Genomic DNA, 19,665 nt, shown 5'->3' on the forward strand with positions numbered 1-19,665 from the left:
AGTTGTAAATGCACTTCAGAAAATGAAAGAGCGATGCCGATTTGGAACGAGGGCTGTGTGCGCACAGTCCTGGTTTATGAATGTTTTCATAATCTGTTTGAATTTTGTACCTTTTTCTCCCCCTCTTAACTGCTGTGGCTTGTCTACCAGTCAGAGTATGTAATTACCCACTACTCCCACCACTGATACTTGGTTCTGATTCTGTCACTTACAGCAGGAAGAAGTAGGGAGCCCTTGAGTTGAAAATCCCCCAAAAGCATGAAATCTGGGAGAAGCCAGCAGTCCAGGAGCTGAGGGTAGAAAGAGCCTGTGCGCTGGCTCACAGAATTAAAAATGGGTATGGAAACCATGTAGCAGAACTTGTAACAATCAAGTCATTGACATGAAAAAAGAACAGGAAGGAATATATAAACAAATCTTTATTTAAAGCTTTTAAATGCAACATAGTATTTCGTTTCCTCAGAAAAGGAAAAACTGAAAACTGAAAGACAAATGCAGTACACATGAAAGTTATTCTCATCAGTGGATCTATACTCTGCTCAAATTGCACAGATATTTGTATTTTAATGGTTACTGATTGTGGTAGTACGTGTGCACACCGTGACAAGTTCTTGAAAGCGTGGTCATCTAGGAGTAGTGGCAAAATTGCATAGCTATTTAAATTCACTATAAACCAGTCTGTTCTACCATCATTCCAGCTACATGTAGTCAGACAAGGTAAGTCTCTGCTTTTGGAAAAGCTATTTGGTATTGTTTTAGGTATTATGTATCATCATGTTGACGGCCGTTAGTTTAGCTCAAAACCAAGAACTGTCCTTTAAATCAGGCTCTTAAGTTAAAGGAGCATCTACTCAGAAGGGGACACAACACCTTTTTAAGTATCACCAACAAATTTTACATGTGGAATATATATATATATATACACACACACACAGAGACACATTACAGAGAGGCATTCACCTGAAGCTTTCAGTGCAGCTGTGCTAAACTAAAACAAAAAAGCAGCACAGTTAAAAGCAACAATTTTTCATGTTCAGTAAGTGCAATCCATGGTTAAAAGATACCTTAAGCCCAGGTTTCGGGGTGGGGGCAGGGTGGTGTTTTTTGCTTTACATTGCTTGCACAACCTTTAAATGACAAGTAACTCAAAGCTTTGACTCAGGTATGGATGAGCTGGAAAGGTCCGTTCGCGGGGTGGGCAACCCCCAGGCACAGACCCACTCCCGCCAGCCAGGAGAGCTGATGCTCTAGCGAAGCGCTGGCCAACGGGAGCTGGGGCCCTGCGCCCCAGAGTACAACCCTGCTCCGTAATGCGCTTTGTTAGGTAGGTACAGGGGTGACCCTACAGCCGCCCAAGGCCTACATCCGCCCGCCGGCACTGCGAACGACCCACAGCAGCCAAGAGAGCCCCGACAGGGCTGAACGCTGCCCTCCTGCGCCTCCCCTGCGCTTCTTGGGCGCTCCTTCCCACAGGGAAGCACCACAACAGCAACTGCCCCTTTTCAGGCTGAGTGTTGCACACAGAATGTCGGATCTTCCTGGGATAACTGCTGCCCCACCACACATGTGGCAAGTTAACATGCTGAGTAAGTTACCTGCTGTAAAACGATAAACACTACTTCTAGAGTTACACCCCAACACAACAGCAGCTTTAGATTAAGATGGGGAAGAAAAATTCTTCACCCCTAATCTTATTTATTCCTTTCAGTCTATTTAGTTTCATTATGCTTCTAATAATTTTCTAAACTTTATAAGAACACAACTTTCTGCAACAATTATTCTTTTTGATGCAGAACTGTTTTTCCCTCATATTAAGTCTTTAAGGGGAAAAATCAGCCTGAAGTCTTGCATGTGGCTTCATACCCACACAGACATTTAAGAGACAGCAACATTTAAACAAATTTACAGCAATCACAATTCAGCGATAAAAACTGTACCATGCTGCTAGAATAAATGTAACACTTTTCATCAATTAAAATTTTGTAGTACTTTTACCCTTTCTAAATCCACCTGCTAACTGAAGCAGAGCCACAGGCCCCTGCGCAGACAGCACAGCACGCATTTCTTCCAGTGGGCTCGTTAGTAACACTAAAACAACACTCAAGGGGCACTGCTCCACAAAAAGCATCATCTTTGCAGTGGGAATGTTCAATATAATCAGCAATCCAGCTACATCTGTTTCAGCTGCGCAAGTTTTTTGAAGGACAAAAGCAGCAGACTTCATAACTAATGTATCTTAAGTGAAGACTCAATATTAAAGGTTCTCAAATATAATATTCAACACTTCTAGGCTTTTTAAGAAATGTCAGACACTGAAAAAAGCAATTTTGCCACGTGCCTCAAGTACTTCACTTTGCACTTCGCTTCCTTGGGTCAAGAGTTGAATTTCAATACTAATAAATAGCTACATAGTGAAAAAGTCTTAATCAAAAAGTGGGTTTATTGTGCTTTATAAAAAAAGAATAAAAGCAAGTTCTTGTAGCATTTGTACATAACAATTGTCTACCTGAAGTACACGAAGGAACAAAGACAACTACTGAATATTGTGTACTGGCACATTTTGTCAGCATCTGGCCACCCCTTCAGCTTTCTTGGTCACGCGTGCAAAGGCAAAAGCAATTACCACCCACTGCAAATTAACTGTGAAATCTCCCCTCCCGTCCCCCCAGCTTCCAGAGCATCACCTCTGCTGTAACCAGCACAACGAAGCGGTCAGTCAGCTTCTTGGCTGTTGCACTCGGGGATGCAGAAGCATTCCAAAGGAAAACAAACACCATCAAAATATTTTCACTTTGCTAATGTTGCACCAGCCGTGTCCACCTCTGTTTAATAAACGTTGTTCAGGTTCAATGCAGAAGGTGTTTTAAGGGAAGAAAAAAAGAAAACAAAGCCATAAATCTTCCTATGCCCCTCTTCATCTGAATATAATCTGAATATTTATTTTAATGCTACAATTTCTTAAATACTCTTCTTGTGGTGATTAAGTATGCATATTTATGTATCTACACATGTACCAATAGACTAATTCAATAAATTAAATCTCAAACCACTAACTGTAAACACAAGAATATTTACAAACTGCAATAAATTAAAAACGTGTATGATAATATATAAGGATCTCAAAGACCTCACCAAGTAAAGAACAACGGCCAACTTCTGTGCTAAGATTCTGCTGACTTTTGTGCTGCTACTCAAGGCCAGAAAGAACAGGGTGATGATAAACACCAGGCTGGTCACCCCCCACTCCCACACACCCAAAGATTTCAGCCTTTCAGGCCGCAGCACCAGGGTCACAGCGCCACATACACACCCCCAGGCGTGCGCTTGCCTGCCAGTGTCTCCTACAGGAACTGGAATAGGCACCGATACTCATCACTCCCTCATTTGTAAGGCATGCTTTGGGGGGAAAAAACCCCAAACAAACACACACTAAAGTTTTACAGGAAGTTACCATGAATAATATTAAGCCAGAAAATATAATTAAAAGTAGATTCATGCTGACACAGTAGTTTGGCCATAGATGCAGAAATCAAAATTACCCATGTCCTCAGCTTTGTATGGAGCACAGGGTATTTCCAGGGCTATTCTCCCTCCACAGCAGAAGACATGCTAGGGAAGTACAATTTTAGATCATAAAAGGGAAAATTCATTACACTGTACGCTCTCAGTTTATCTTTTGCTAAAACAGAAAGTGTTACTGTGAGATTGTTTTTGAAGAAAAATCCCAAAGCTGAGTGACTGTGAACAGCAAAGCTGATCGCTCCGACCATACGTGCCTTTTTGAGAGCCAAGTATTTTTTTTAAACACGGAGATCACTCAAGGGGACTGACTGGAAGAGAATGCCAAGAGTGGGATGGCACAATTTGTCCCAGCAGGAACTAGGCAGGAACAGCTGCTCCCCCGAACGGCAGTTACACAGCCATCCCAGTGACTGTAGGGAAGGCATCACCCTGAAAAAGGGCAAGACACAGGAGACAACGCCATGGACGAAGCTTTTTAAGTACAGTCCCTGTGTTATCAACGCTTCTCCCCAATATAAACGTCTACAGTTCTCAGCTGCAGATTCCAGAGCGTGAAACGAGCGCTGTTTGGTTCTGACCTGCAGGTGCAATGGAAGAGCCTCTGCCAAGCTTCACTGCACTTATGTTTATCAAATCAAAAATTAAGAAAAATAGGAAGCAGTGTAAATTAAGGCAGGTAGCCACCTATCGGAAGCATCCCTACTTGAAAAGTTTAAATATCTACCCAAAGGACTTCTCTATCTCAGGCTGAAGGATTATCAAATCCCATGAAACACATGAAAGTTTCCTGCTGACTAAAGAATTTCAAGAACTTCCAGCTACCTGCTCCCACTTCACAAAATTGCAAGGGGCAAGAAATTTGCAAGTAAGAAGCTGAAGAAACATATACAAATGGGTTTTTTTGTTTAGTTAAAATTAATTATGGTAAAACTTCAGAGATACCAGTATCTTTTAGTAGTATTTTTCAAACATTGGCTCAAATGTACAAACAAAACATGACTGAAGCTGGTAATTCAGTCTTTACCTATGACAGTATTTCTTTGCGGGCAAGTATCAACCAAGGGCTTACCAAGTCCCTCCTGAACAGCGCTATGTCCTTTTCCTAGGTACTTCCTTGTCTCCCAGGTGTCTGCAGCCCTGGTTTACAGAGGAACTATTTCAGCTCTGACATGAAGGTAGTTATAGCAGTGAAAGTCTCTGTGCTAGCACGCAGGTGTCAGCAGTTTTGTACTGGTGGTGGTAAGGAAGCTGTCTAGCCTGCAGGATAGTAATGCAGCACAAGTCCTGCATTTAGGCTACATCTCCATTCTTGGCACTCCCTGGCTACTTATTTGCCATTGCAACTACCTGTAAAATTAAAAGGTGCTAAAACCATACAATTCCTCTCGTAATCTAGTTTTCCAAAGGAATAAATACAACTCACCGGTACAGAAACTCTCCATCTGAATGACAGCTCAGGTGAGTAATCTAACCATCCTGAAGATACCTGAGCCTACAATAACATATGCCTGCTACCTACTCTGAACACACCACAGAACCGAGTCAGTGAGTAGACTCCTTACAAAAGGAACTGATAACTTTCACAAAGTTTTTGACAAAGTACAGTGAGGAAACAAGAGCTAAAAGCAGTAAAGGACAGGTCCAATGAGACCATTTTTGAGTTGGCCAAACACCTTGCAACAGATTTTCAGAATTCTTGTGATACAGTGTAAGTTGGGAAAACTCCTGCATGTAAAGAATGTCTACGTCAACTAGAACAACACAGCTTATTTGTTGCTGCAGGTGGAGTTGGACGTTTCTTTTCTTACTATTTTTATTCAAGCGAATGTAGTAATCGAGCTGCATGCTATACTGCTGAACTCAAAAACAAGTGCAGAAAAAGAACATGATTGTCCCCTATTATGGCCTGACTTGACATTACATAGCATCTCCCTTCATTTATCTTGCTTGTTGAAATCTTTTCTCTGCTAAAATAATAATCAGGATAGCGCAGACCTCCAAACCCACAAGGCATTTTAAAAGCCAGTTTCTCAGGACATTTAAGAGATAACAGCAAGAATGAACTTGGATCAATCACTTCTCAGGACAGACACAGCAATGAAGTTTACAACACACACTATAAAAACAAAGACACACAATACCCTTTTCTATTTCCAAAACCTTACGTTATTTTCTATCGCACCTTCCCCAAGCTCCTGGTAAGATCTCCCCCATAATTTGGTTACTTGGAGGAATTTAGGTTTGGGGAATGAGGGAGACAAGATTCTATTTATTTATTTTATTGACTTATTCAGAGGGTTCTGACTGAGCCTGGTGTCTTCACCAGGCAACAGATACTGGAATCTGGAAAATCTTCCGTCTTCTTAAGAGGAGGAGCTCACATGAACTAACTCTTCAACATGCATCTCCTCCTGTAATTACTGAATTTGGGTTTTTAATGTATTAATCCAGTAAAACAAACATCACTAACTTGTATGGAACATAAAACACTTGGAAGAGGCAGGCAGTTTACAGGAATTGGTTGCTTCTATTGAGAGAGATTTAAAATCTTCAAGTTGACTTATGAATACCAGGCTAACCTCTTAACAACTCCAGTGCATTTATTTCAGCAATTACTTTTCATACCAAATGTAAAGAAACCCAAAATACTAATTTTCCAATAAGCATACAAAAATAGTTTCTTACTCTCTTAACCAGTTTATGAATTTCCTTTTGCTGCTTTCCAGTCAACATCCATCTAACTAAAATAAGTTAGCACAATCATTTGTATGGGCTGCCTGCACACCGGACAGGGTTTGTTCCTCTTCTTAAGTTTCCTTGCACAGGTGAAACATGACATGAGGTGTCCTGTTTTGCCATGTACTATGCAGCCATTTTTAGGTCTGCTCTGACATATGACACAAGGCTCTATGCTGGTAACAGGCAGACTGGATTCCAGGCTTTCCTCTTTGTCTTGCATTTCTCTCTTCTCAGGTTCCTTATAGTCCTCCTGACTGCTACAAAACATGCTGCTTGATGTTGATGGCTGGGAATAATCTTCACTTTCCTGGGACTCAGAAATTTGTACTGCTTTATCCTCACTCTCCTCCACAGCTGGTTCTTTATCTTCAGTCATTTTCACTTTCTTGCAGTCAGGAACATCAAAACCTTCTTCAGACTCTAGAAGGAAGGAACTTTCTAATTTGCTCTTTTCCAGTTTATCACTCTTTTCATCTGGAAGCCAGTCCTCACGAAGGGCCCAGCATCTGTGGCAATGTCGTGGAAGCGGAGGATTCATTTCGCTACATTCGGGACACTTCCAATAATCCTTTAGTGAATTAAAGGTTGGAACAGCTTAGGCTACTCGGAATGCTTACAACTGAAGTATTCAGAGATTACAAAACAATTTATTACTGCCAAAATAATACTTATCTTGAGCTATTGACTTGTTTATCATTTAAAAATTCCAGTGTATAACTTAAAAATTCCATTCATTTTACAGTTCTAGATTAAAATAGCCGATTTTAAAAAGGCTCTCTGATTTTTTTTTTTTTTGCAGTAGATTTGTGAAAGAGGTAGAACAGTAACGATTTATTATTTCTTAAGCAAAATGAAAGAAAGCAGACCACAAAAGTCTTCAGAGAACCTTGTGAAAAACTTTATGATAAAATGGTCACCATTCCCATTATTTTCAACAATAGACTTCTGAAATGGAAACTATTCAAGATTGAAGATTCAAGACTGAAGGACATTTAACCTGTGGGATACTAAGCTGCTGGGGTGCTAAACGGCCGGGTGAGGGCACTCTGACACAGTAGTATTAGAGAACAGAAAACATCAGTCATTAAAAAAAAAAAAGAGGGGGGGCCTGCATCACTGTCTCAGAGGTTACTCCATACGCTATCCTGAGAATAAACCATCTTATTAAAAATACACTTCACTTTTAAGGAGAAAGACCCTTCTTAGAAATACTACATGCCATAGGGGGACTAAAAATCAGTTTTGTTTCTTGTTTTTGAGTCCTGAATAACATCAGTGACATCAAAAGCTTAAAAGACCAATTTTAATTCCTAAAAATAACATGCAAACATATTCTTCCATACATAAGCAGCGCAATGTTTTTAGATGGCGCCTAGCCCTGTGTTTTACACACACAGTAAAGTCCCTGGAACACTTCAGACAGTTTCGGAGAACAGCTTTATTCAAGCTTCAACTATGAAAAGCAAACATAAAGATACACTGCGTTTTAATTTCAGTGTATGCTTTTTAAAAATACATCCACATATTTTGCCTCAAACCCCTGAATTTTTTCCCACACTTCAAGAATGGTCTCACAGAATTTAGAGAAAAACTCAGAATATTTTAATTTTACAGTACTGTTCTGAAAACAGGTATGCCTTCAGATCTGTATGCTAGATTCCTTTATTCAGGTTGGACAATAAAACCAGGTATTATGATTTACAGGAAGAGTTTTCTAAACACATGTCTAAGACTTTTTTATTGTGTGTGTGCAAAAGTCATATTTTGGCTCAAAGTAATTTTCTTCCATTAAGTCAGTGAAACTAAGCTAGTGCGGCGTTTTCTTTTAATGGATTAAGAGGCTTACCAATTTAATAAATAAAAAAAAAAAATCAAGTTTCTTAGTAATCACACATTCAGTAATTAAAATATTGTCTTGGAATCTTCAAGCATAGAAGAAAAAGTCAGTTTAATTCTTTAAAAAAAAAAAAAGTCACTGGTAGCAACAGAATTCATCTATACTCCTCGATCTAGTCTGTCAATTCCCGCAATTTATGATGCTTTGTCAGTCAAGTTTTTACTCACAGCTAAAGAAATCTCTGGATCTTCATCAAATGAATCAGCATCACTGTCTTCATCTTGGTAAATAGTCAGCTGATATACCTGGTTTAAGTAAAAAAAAGTATTGATGTTAACTGGTTTTTGGCATTCAGTTAAAAGTCTGATAGATTTTTAATCTGACTGATTTTCTGATAGACTTTTAATCAAATGTAATAATGCATATATGTTAATTTATATATGTTAATTTACGTTAGCAAGTAACTTCACAAAAACCGATGACTGGCTTGGGGGAAAGGAATTCTGCTCACACATCTAACACACAGTTTGAAGAAACATGTAGACTAGACAGACAGAAGATACCACTTTCTAGAGTACAGGTGATCCTTCCCCTCCGCTCAGCACTGGTGAGGCCACACTTGGAGCACTGTGTCCAGCTCTGGGCTTCCCAATACATGAGAGATATCCAGAGCTACTGGAGAGAGTCCAGTGAAGGGCCACACTAAGATTATTAACAGCTTGGAGGACCTCTCACATAAGGAAAGGCTGAGAGAGCTGGGACCATGCAGCCTGGAGAAGAGAAAGCTCAGGGGGTGGGGGGGTTTATCCATACGTATTAATAAGTGAAAGGAGGGTGTAAAGACAGAGCCAGGCTCTTTTCAGTGGTGTCCAGCAACAGGACAAGAGGCAATAGGCACAAATTAAAACACAGGAAGTTCTTTCTGAATGTCAGGAGACACTTTTTCTACTGTGAGGGTGACCGAGCACTTGGCACAGGTTGCCCTGAGCAGCTGTGGAGCCTCCATCCTTGGAGATACTCAAAAGTCATCTGGACATGGCCCTGAGCAATCAGCTCTGCTTGAGCCAGGGAGGTGGACAAGATGACCTCCAGAGGCCCCTTCCAACCTCAAGTGTTCAGTAATTCTCAACACTGCTGTTTGGAAGCAGGGGCACACCTCAATCTGTTCTTCCTCCAAATCACTGTCTTATCTCAGGGTGCAGCTCCACAGCACTGCATCAGTACAGTCAGTCCCACTCAGTCTCTCAAGTGTCACAATCATGTACGTCCCTGGCGAACTCTGCCTCTGGTACTTACCCAGTCTCATCATGAATGAATTCATCTCTTTGAAGTAACAGAAAACTAACCCAGAAAAAAAAATAGTTTCCCACTTCTTTCCTGACATTCCAGGTATCTAGATCTCTTGAAAATAATGGTAATCACAATTTTACTGTCTTCCTGCCTCCTACTGAAAACTTCTAAAATTGTGTTTCAGCATCTCTATGAAATATTTATATTCATAGAGGCAAATGATTCAGAAATATCCCTTTGCAAAGAGTTACTAGGAAAATTTTCATTTGGTATCAAAAGTATTGTCAAAGCTCAACACATACTTCTATAATAAAAAATGCAGAAATAGATGTAACTACACATGCTGCCTTCAACTCCAACAGCTAGTGAGTGACGCTAAACAGACAGACTTTTCCAGGCTGTCCAGAGTCTGTTTCAGAGCCTGTGGAAAGCCTTAGCACCGTTCTAGCTACTGCCTGGCAGGTGTATACTGGTGACCCAACTGCACAGGCATGTAATTTGATTTCATGAACGACTGGGTGCAGTTTGTGACATAGCCCATGCAGTCCTGAAATAAACCTGAAGAGCTACGTCTTCTTGTTGGAATCTCAACATGAAGTATTCCCAGAAGTTTCATTCCCGTCTCACCACTCCCAGTCAAAAAAAATCCCAAATAAAACAAGTGTGTACCTCATCATCTTCATCTGTGAGCTCCTGTCCTTCTTCATTATGGCTATAGTCTTCTGAATAAATAGACTCAACTTCAAACTCTACACTGAACTGGTCTGAAACAGAACTGTGCTCAAACCAATCAGAGTTTTCGCTTAATGAACTGGCATCAAGATCCTGAAAAAAAGAACGTAGCCATTCAACCTCACCAGTCCGTAACCATAACCGTTACTGTTGAGATGGCCTGTAAAACAAAACCTAACTGCTCAGTTTAATTAGCTATGGAAGAAATGAGACCAGCTGCTGATACAACATCTTTTGTGAGACAAATTATAGGTAGGTCAAAATAAAGCTGGATCTAAAAGCCTTTTGTTGGCTCTGTACTAAGAGGCTGCAGTCAACCTTCAGCCAGCGTGAAGACAGCAGCTACTATTTCACAAAGGCTCTCCTAAAAAGTGAAAGAACACATGCAAGAAGATGCTGTCTTTTGGCTGCATGTTGTTAAATTCTCTATTCTCATCAGCTTTAATGTTATTTTGAGATAGTGGCTAAACAATTATAAAATAGCAAGAGCGAAGATACAGTAGTCAATTCAGAATATAGTACGTGACTAGGAATACTGTTAGTTTAGCTCTTCATGACTTAGCCTAACCACAGATAATTTGCCTCAGTGTTTGCTGAAAACAGCAATAAAAAAAACAGTAAAGGCTTGGAAAATGAATACAGCCTATCGTCGGGGCAGTACTGTGTACAGCTACCAAAGCTGTACCAGAAATACCAACTATTCCGAACTATGGAACTTCTGTGAATCTATAACTGCTTTTCTTAGCATTCTGAGAAGTACTTATTTTAAAACACAAAATGTATCTGGCATTTTTTTCAATACTGTGCCGCGCTGTAAGAATCTGTTTTCTAAAGAACATTCAAAGTTAGTATTTTAAAAAATTTCACTTCAGCTTCGTCAGCAGATCTATGAAAGACCCCACTCCACCCACACACCAACTTTTCTTTCAGCCTCTTTTCTCTCCTCAGACACCACTAAAGGCACTGCTGCTTTTAATTAAGAACATGATGGTTTAAGATGCATATTTGCACTTGTGGTTATCTGCAAAATTTGTACCACAAAAATATATATTTTGACTTACAGGGATGGAAAGAGAATCTGTTGAATCACTGCTATTGCTTCTTTCACGGCACAGACCACTGACTACACACCATGAGAGACTTTCATCAAATGTCAACGAAATGCTGTCTGACTTGTGTCGTTTTCTTCTGTCACTATGCGGATCATCTGAAGAATTTTCTTCTGGGCACATTCAAGAATTTTTATTACTCCAAAAACATCTATGCAATGTGCAGTTTTGAATATTCTTAACAGAAGCTTAAAATATAATTTACTTATGTAGGAATTTAAGAAAAATAAAGTCATTCAGTGTTATTTTATGGGGAAAAAAGTAAAGGCACCAAATATTTGTTTAAGAAGGACACAGTAACACTGAGAAACATTAAAAGTGTGAAACATTCCTGAAACCAGTATTTCAGGGGCTGGCTTTCCCCACTTGTCCCATCAGTACAGCTTGTAAACGGCAGTCTCCACATGCAGGAAATAAAATAATTGCAAATTTGGAAGCATTTTTACTCCACACGTGACACATTAAACCCCTAATTTTCAGAAATACAGTTAGGATCTTAATTCTCTTAGCTCCCTCTAAAGTCAGTAGACAGAAAGGCACTTTCAGAGGGCTTCCCAGTCCATCATAGAATTTGCAGGGAGACAGAACAACTAGCTCCCAGGTCACATGCATACAGAAGACTCCATGGTAAGCAAGGGAAGTTCACGTTCACATTTCAGACACCTCAACAAATTTATCAGTTAATATTTGGACTATATGTAATTGTATTTACTCAACAGGATTTCTACAACAAACCGTTATGACTTTCACCATACACTAGCAAGAAAATCTTCAAGGCATACTATGTAAAAATTGAACCCTGAAAGCATCGCTTTAAGCTGTGCTTATTAAATATGCTTAGTTTGAAGGCAGAAAGGCAATGCTTTTTAAATACATCATGTTTTTAAACAATCACCTACAGTAGCATAAGGAGTAGGGGGACAGCATTTTAGGGGTAGGTAAGTCAAAATTCAGCTCCACTGACTTTCAGAGTGTTTGGTAAGAAACAATTTTATTTTAAAAGGCATTGCAAAGTCAGTATGCAAGTGCAGCAGAGTGAAAACTCCCCAAGAAGCCTGACAAGTTGGTTCAACAGGCCTCAGTAAGAGCCTGCTGCACCCCTACAGGTGCCTTCTGCACCCACCCTCTATTGCCCAGCTTCTCCCTTGCCCTGTAAAACACATCCTGACAATCCATGAGTCTTCAAGTCTTGAATCTTTCATTGCAAAAGAAAAGAGAACAAAACACTTGTACATACTTTGAGACTTCTCTTACTTTCCCTTGGTGCTTCTTGGCTCAGCCCCTCTCTTTTCTTTTTCCGCCCTGAGAGCCCCACCAAATTTGGTGCCCCCAGGCCCAAGGGTTGCTCCTGTCCATCGTTGTCCTCATTTAGTTGTCATGGCTCCATGCTGTACTGATACTGTATCACCACAAGGTTTCTATACACTATATAAGCGGCTCCAAAGGAGCCGCTACCATCCCAATTTAACAAGAATAGTGGTTTAAAAGGAAGATTTCCTATAAATTAGAAAAAAAGTGTATATAAAAACACTATATTAAAAGAACTTTTAAGGTTGTAACAAACTAATAAATGGATGCAAAGACAAGAGTTAATAATCAAACCTACAATAAGTAAGCACAACACAGGGCCTTATGTGCTCTGGGTCACGCCTAAATATTACAGGTTATGATGTTTAACCTGGACTTTCCATCCGTTCACCAGTTTTTTGTTACAACATTAAAATGTTCTTTTAATTTAGTGCAAACCGCTCAGCAATGCAGCACAGTTTTTGGACTGACTAACATAACAGTGGCCTATGATGAACACAAAAAAATACTACACAAAAGCTGAGGAACTGAAAAATGTTCCCAGGCGAGTGAAGAAAATGAAGTTCTATGCAGTGACAGAAGGTTATCACTGCCCAGGTAATTGCAACCACCAACTCATGAGGTAACAGAAGTAAGCGATGGAACAAACTAATGTAAGAAATTCCACAGAATAGTATTTAAGTAGAACTGTAGAGAACACTTCCATTGAGAAACTTACTCAGCTTTATGCTGACCAGCTTCTTATTTGCTAATTATTGGAAGAAACATTCCACATTTTGAAAATGTATTTGCCAGTGACTACTGAATAACCACAGTAAAGAGAAAGAGGAGACAAATACGATGCTTAAGTCACCAGATGTTTTTAAAAAAGTGCTTAATGAATGGTCAGGTACCTAAACATATCCAAAATCATTCCATGTTACTACCAGACCTCTGACGTCTGCCAATTGAAATCCAACGAAAACTGGGTTTAGAGAGCAAACAAAATGTAAAATTTTGTGACTGTCTACAGGGAGAACTGAAATTACCTCGACTACATCAGTCTATTATAAACACAAGTGTTCTCATCATGAAGGTAACACAACTGATTAAGACCTGCTGATGGGAACAAGTTTACAGATCCATGGAACGAGTTATTCCATCATCTTACTAACAGTTCCAGAGACCCAAACTGTAACATGACACTAAAACAATGCAAGGAATTGTGTATTTCTACCAGACTGAACGTTTAGTTTTAGATACGCAGATAAACACGAACAGTTATTTGTCAGCATCTTTCAAGGTCAGTAAGGCAACCGAATGTACTTTTTTTCCTAAGTGGCCATCCTACTGAAAGCTCTGCATCATAAATCTGCACATACCAGATTCACTGTGTGTTCTCCTCCTAGAAGAGGTAGTCGGTCGGGAAGTCACGTTTGAAGTCTGCTTCTCGTCTAACTCTTGCACAGATTCCTGCTTAACAGAAATACTGAGTAAGCCTAAGCATGAATATGAAGTAAAAGGCTAGAATCAACTAGTTGCATCTAAACCATTGGCAGTATCATGCAATACTAAATAGAATTTACATCTCAGAAAATTTATTTTAAAAAGAAAAAAAATCACCCTTAGAACATTTGCTTCTTCAAGCTGAAATCTGGCATCATCCTCAGGTGTGTCAGCACGCCTAGAGTCTGAAACCAAACCAAAACAAAAAGCTGTAATACAGCACAGCAGAAAAAGTCAATTTCAGGCTCAAAACCAGTAGAGTAAAAGCAAGGGACAGAAGTTAACTGCACACAGCATTTACAAAGTAAATTCTAAACAGAACTTACAATACAGACATTTTGCAATGATGGAAAAAAAACCAGCCCCATTCTGTTGCTTTTCAGGTGTGTGCAGCACTTTCCCTGTAACATTACTGAAGTGGGAAAGTGGGGAGGAAGAAGAAATCTCAACTGCAAAGTAGCTCAGGATTTTATTATAGATGCCTTCAAATGAAAGCTGTGCATTAGCTGGGATTCTGCAGATAGGAAAGAATACAGGCAGGAAATATTTCACAATTCTTCCTCTACAAAGTATATTTTACTAGCTATCACCCTATGGGAACACTGAATTAAAAAGGCATTAAGTAGAAGAAAAATTAACTATTATTATATATACTTATTACCAGACAGACCCTGAATTAATAAATTATCTTTCCAGAAAAGAATCTGAGAGGTAATTTAAGTTTGAAAGCATAAGAATAAAGGATAATAAAGAGAGCATCTTCAGCAGCTGAACACTTGCCTTTAGGAAGAATCAGAAACAAAGGGTGTCTTAACGTGGATTTAGAAGTCAATTTACAAAATGGCTTCCATTGTTCAACTTCTGGTTCACTCCTTGTATCAAAGGAGTCAAAAATTACAGCTATATTGAGCACTTCTATACTGCAGGAAAGATGACTGTATGTAACAATTCTCCATTTATGGAGTGGCTATCCAGCAAGTTACCACAAAGCTCCTTTTTTAAGTATACAGACGTTTTAGAACCGGACTCTGTAGCTGAGGGTGACCAGTTCTAAATGCACTCCACATTAAGTTTTGAAAACTAAAACAGAACACTAACAGAAAGAATGAAAAGCATTTGCCCTGACTTCACTGCTGGCACAAGTTCAAGAAGTTGATTTTTCATTTTAAAACTTTTTATGTTGTTGAGGGCTTTATCTGTAAGAAATACAAGCAAATGACTATTTTTTCAATTTAGTGCTGTCTTCAGCTGCAATTGTGCTTGTTTGTGTTCTAGCTCAATAAAATTACCCAAATGCTGTTCAGATATTTTCTTTTTCTCCCCCAGAAGAAACAAGTGTTTGCTTTGATTCACTATTTGTGATTGCTCTGGACCGTAGCGTGTAAAGCCAAATAGCTAGTTATGGAGCGAACAATGTTATCTGATCCACTACATGCAGGATGCATTAAGGTAAGTTATATTTTTCCTAATACTATTTCCCAAAACAAAACATCCTCCCAAACTAGCTTACCTTGTTGATTGATTGCTATCAAATTTCTGGAAATCATTGAATATAGTCTCCTTAGAAGGGGATAAAGAAAGAGATGTTGCAAGTTAGCTACATGTCATTATAAAAGAGAGCTTACCATCTCTGAAGATGCAAAGAGTTTTAAAAGGCCATACGCATCACGTTCTCCATTATTTCACAACCAGACTCTCAGAAAAGAATCCCATTTTACCTGTGTTCTTTTACTGAAAAGCTTGTTACTCCAAATAAATCCCCCAGGAGATCATTTGCACAGTGTACAATATGTTGCTGTTTTTCATCATACAATTGTTTAGACATAATATATTGTCCAAGATAGAATATTACCTGTAAAATAAATGACATACACAGACATTAAATACCTAGGTTCTGCTGTTTCAAGTTTATGAGAAAACACAGTAAATTAATTGAGATTTGCTCTTCCCACTTTGAGCTGAGATTTCCATGTATCATTGCCCAAGTACTCTACTGTTCTGCTGACCAACAAAATACTTTTGTTCAGGTTGAGAAACTTGCTAAACACCACCTATCAAGTCAGCAGGAGAATAAAAACAATACCTTGTCTCAATATCTTCTAGTTAACCTGTGAACTACACTGCCACCCATTCACCCAAAACAAAAGAACAACCTATCTGTACTCACTGTAATCTACTTTTAGTGATTAAAGGTACTCACCTCCTTCATAGTAAAAGTGTCCTTTTCTGCACCAGCTAACTTTAACAACTTCAACAACAGTGGCTTTGGTTTAACCTGTGTGGGGAAGAAGAAAAACTACGCATCAATTATTCAGCAAACACGATTTATACAGGTTGGCTTCCTCTTTCTGTATTAATTCGATATACACACAACTACAGTAAAACCCACATACAAGTTTTCTACTTTACAAAGTTAAAACAACACGAACCCAATCATACAAAACTTCTCATGCACTGTACATCTCTGCTCAAACCCCAATCTTTCACTGGTACATACACATTCCTCGATTAGAGCTACAGGACTCATTTGGTAGTTTCAAGTACAGGGCTGGGTCCTGGGGAATTCAGCTTCACTCCTTTAGTCATTACTGTGACTCCCTCAGGGGAGGGAGGGAGGGAGGGAGGCAAAGGGGCCTCTGTGACTGTCTCTCGGGTCCAGAGTGCAAGCCATAAAGCAAAATAACAGTCCACCTCTTTCCTAGTCTCTTCCTGTGACAGTTTTGGTGGCTGCAGTTTTGCGTTTGCCAGCTGGGCTGCTTTACATCTGAAGACTTTTTGTAGCTGGGATAAGCACACCCTGTCCTTTCTATCGTACTTCAATCACTTCTACCTCTGCAATGGCCTCCCACCCACCCACTGTGCCAGCAGAGTTGTATCTGCAGGCAGTCTATGACAATTTCTGAGGTAGAGGAGGGAAAAATTTAAAAAAAAAAAAAAAAAGTCACTTTCCCCCGCCCCTGTTTTTTTGGTTGGTTTTTTGGTTGGTTTTTTTTTTTTTTTTTTTTTAATCCTAGCCAGAGCAGTCTCCTGATCCCATGCACTGCACTGTTCCACAAATAGCTGCACCAGTACCAGTGCAGGAGAGGAGAACAAGCTGCAGGGGCTGTCACAACTACAAAGAAAATGCCTGTGGAGCCACTGACGGTTCCCAGTGCAGTATCTTCTAGTACTGCCACTTTAACTATAGCATAATCATTCTAAGAACAGGCTAATATTCAGCCATCCTAGTACACTCCCTAAAAATAAGAAAAAAATGCTATAGAAAGGAAACATTTTATAGGAAGGTGTGAATAAAATATCACCAGACACGGAATAAATGCTTCAGGGAAGGGGGGGAACCTCCCTACGTTCCATTTCAAATACCTGCTAAAACCAACGTTAAGATTTAGTGCATTAACAAGAGATTAGTTGCAAGAATCACACATAATGAAAAGAACAAACAAGCTTGTGGACAACATTAGATGTCTATTCACCCCTTCCTAAGTGCTGAATTATTTAGAGCATGCAGCATATATTAGTTTCATAAAGGAAGCAAACAGTAACTTATAAAACTACTTATGACAGCTGAGCATAGGAAGGCAAAGCAGTTTCAGATCTCTGAATCCAGAACTAGACCCATGGGTTCAGATCGTTTTACCCCCCAGCCCTCTATCCCTGACTCCTGTAACTATGAAGTTCTGCCACGCAGATCTGACAGCAGACGGTAGCATCACATTATGATGACTTAAGAACAAACGAAAAAAAAAATAATCAACTTTGCAGCGTTACTTCGCTTTTTTGATGTTCTGCTATCAGTCTACACTTTTAAGCTTTACCCTTCTACAAAAAATAATCTATTTCAACCATCATTGCACACATGCCGGTTTTAACTCTCATCTCCGGTAGGACACACAGCCTTCCATCCTCAGGAAAACTTACGTAGAAAGCCACTACAGCAAAACTGTCACTGTATCATAGAAAGCCTGGACATGCAAAGCCATAAACACAAACGAAGACTTTTATTACAACTAGCTTACGAATTCCAACAGAGGAGGAAGTGAAAATGCCAAATTCAAAAACTTTTAGCTGTAATGACAACGTTATTTCACAAACAGCATACGCTCTGCGCAACGGAGATCTTCCACAACTCTTCAGTTATGAACTGTGAGCAACTTCCACCATGAAATACTTACCATGATCAAATGGGAGCATGAGATGCTTTTTTATTAAAAGAAAGCAACCTGACCTTCACAGGAAACAAGAGTCTACACCTAAACGATCACCCTCAACTCTCCACCACGAATGAGAAAGATTTGCTTCACAATTGCAGGATCAAAGAGGGACCATCTTCACCGGATTTCCTGGCTTTTCTCAAACCTTCGCTCGCTGAGCAAAGCGGCCCTTCTGAATTAGCAGATAAAAAAATCCGCAAAAAGCACGAAAAACTCGCACGTCCGACAGAGCTACTGACCAGCGCCTCTGGCTCCGAAGCGGCGACAGAAGACGCATCCGTAAGGGAGGACATCTTGGTATTGCACATTTGCCTGCAATTAAAAGCGAAAAACCTCAAAACCTTGAACTCTGCCACACGAGCCGGGTTGCCCCCAGCACAGAGTCACCCCCGAGCGGGGCGGGTGCAGCCGCCACCCCGGCAGTGCCCGCTCACCTCGGTACCCTCGTCCAACCCGTACGCCGGGCTCCGGCGGCGGGTATCTGGGCCGAGCTGGGCCGGGCCGGGCTGGCCCTTATATAGCGCTGCCAAGAGGAGGCAAGTCGGGGCTTAGCTCCTCCGCCGGCCGCGGCCCGACATGCCTGAGCATGACCAGGAGCGGCGGCGCTGCCGAGTCATCGCGGGGGGCGGGCGGGGGCCGACGCTGACTCACCGCGGCCGCCAGAAGCGGGGGGGGGGGGGGGGGGCGGCGGCGAGAAACATCCCCATATCCGCACCCCCCCCTCCGCTCCCCGCGCCGGCCTCGCTCCCCCCGCGGCGGCAGACACGGCGCCCGCCTCAGCGCCGCGCCCCGCCGTGCTGCAGCCGCCCCTCCCCCACCGCCCGGGCCGCCCCGCGCGAGAAGCGCGACCCGAGCGACCCCTCCGCCCCTGAGCGACCCGCGGCCCCCACGCACCACCAGCCGCGCCCGCTCCGCTGCCCGGCCCGCGGCGGGCGGAGGACCGGAGGGGCCCTACCGCGCCGCAGCGCGGTCTGCGCCCGACGCCGCCATTTTGGCCGCCGCGCCGCGCGGCCCGCGGATCTCCCCAGCGCCCCCTAACGGGCTCGGGGCAACGGCCGCGCCGCGCGCCGGCCTGGGGCGATGCCTCTACCACAGGCAGCTGCGGACCGGGCCGGGCCTGGCTAGGCCGGGCCTGGCGAGGCTTGGCTAGGCCGGGCCTGGCGAGGCTTGGCCAGGCCGGGCCGAGCCGCCTGACCCCGGGGCGTTACGGGACGGAGGGACAGAGCCCGGGCCCGCGGAGTCGGGCGGAACAGAAAAGCTGAAGGATAAGTGGGACGAAGGCCTGGCAGCTGCAGGTCCTATGAGACCCGCACCGGCGGGCTGCGGGAGAGCACGACACTCGGCCTCTACTTTGCCAGCGGCTTTTTCTTTCCTTTTTGGTGTCACTCCCCTTTTTGTCCATCCCCTTTTATCCCCTCCCGATTGTGTTTAC

The 19,665-nt window shown here is 41.6% G+C and overlaps 1 protein-coding gene across 4 annotated transcripts; it reads right to left on the reverse strand.

The window, feature by feature from the left end:
• Positions 1 to 401: 401 nt before the first annotated feature.
• Positions 402 to 19,241, reverse strand: MDM2 (MDM2 proto-oncogene). 4 transcript variants are annotated; one of them, XM_074827269.1, is made up of 12 exons: positions 19,128 to 19,241; positions 18,668 to 18,756; positions 18,473 to 18,545; positions 16,223 to 16,297; positions 15,741 to 15,874; positions 15,533 to 15,582; positions 14,140 to 14,207; positions 13,899 to 13,989; positions 11,182 to 11,339; positions 10,058 to 10,213; positions 8,326 to 8,403; positions 402 to 6,829 (listed from the first exon to the last, which is right to left on the reverse strand). In XM_074827269.1, the coding sequence occupies exons 3-12, from the start codon at positions 18,539 to 18,541 to the stop codon at positions 6,260 to 6,262; spliced, it is 1,449 nt and encodes a 482-aa protein (XP_074683370.1). In that variant the 5' UTR covers positions 18,542 to 18,545; positions 18,668 to 18,756; positions 19,128 to 19,241; the 3' UTR covers positions 402 to 6,259. The 4 variants fall into 4 exon arrangements, with proteins under 4 accessions (XP_074683370.1, XP_074683367.1, XP_074683369.1 ...); XM_074827266.1 differs by having other exon boundaries at positions 11,182 to 11,342; XM_074827268.1 differs by lacking the exon at positions 18,668 to 18,756 and having other exon boundaries at positions 11,182 to 11,342; positions 19,128 to 19,235.
• Between the last annotated feature and the right edge of the window lie 424 nt (positions 19,242 to 19,665).

The sequence above is a fragment of the Strix aluco genome, chromosome 5 (assembly GCF_031877795.1).
Source record: "Strix aluco isolate bStrAlu1 chromosome 5, bStrAlu1.hap1, whole genome shotgun sequence".
Lineage (NCBI taxonomy): Eukaryota > Metazoa > Chordata > Aves > Strigiformes > Strigidae > Strix > Strix aluco.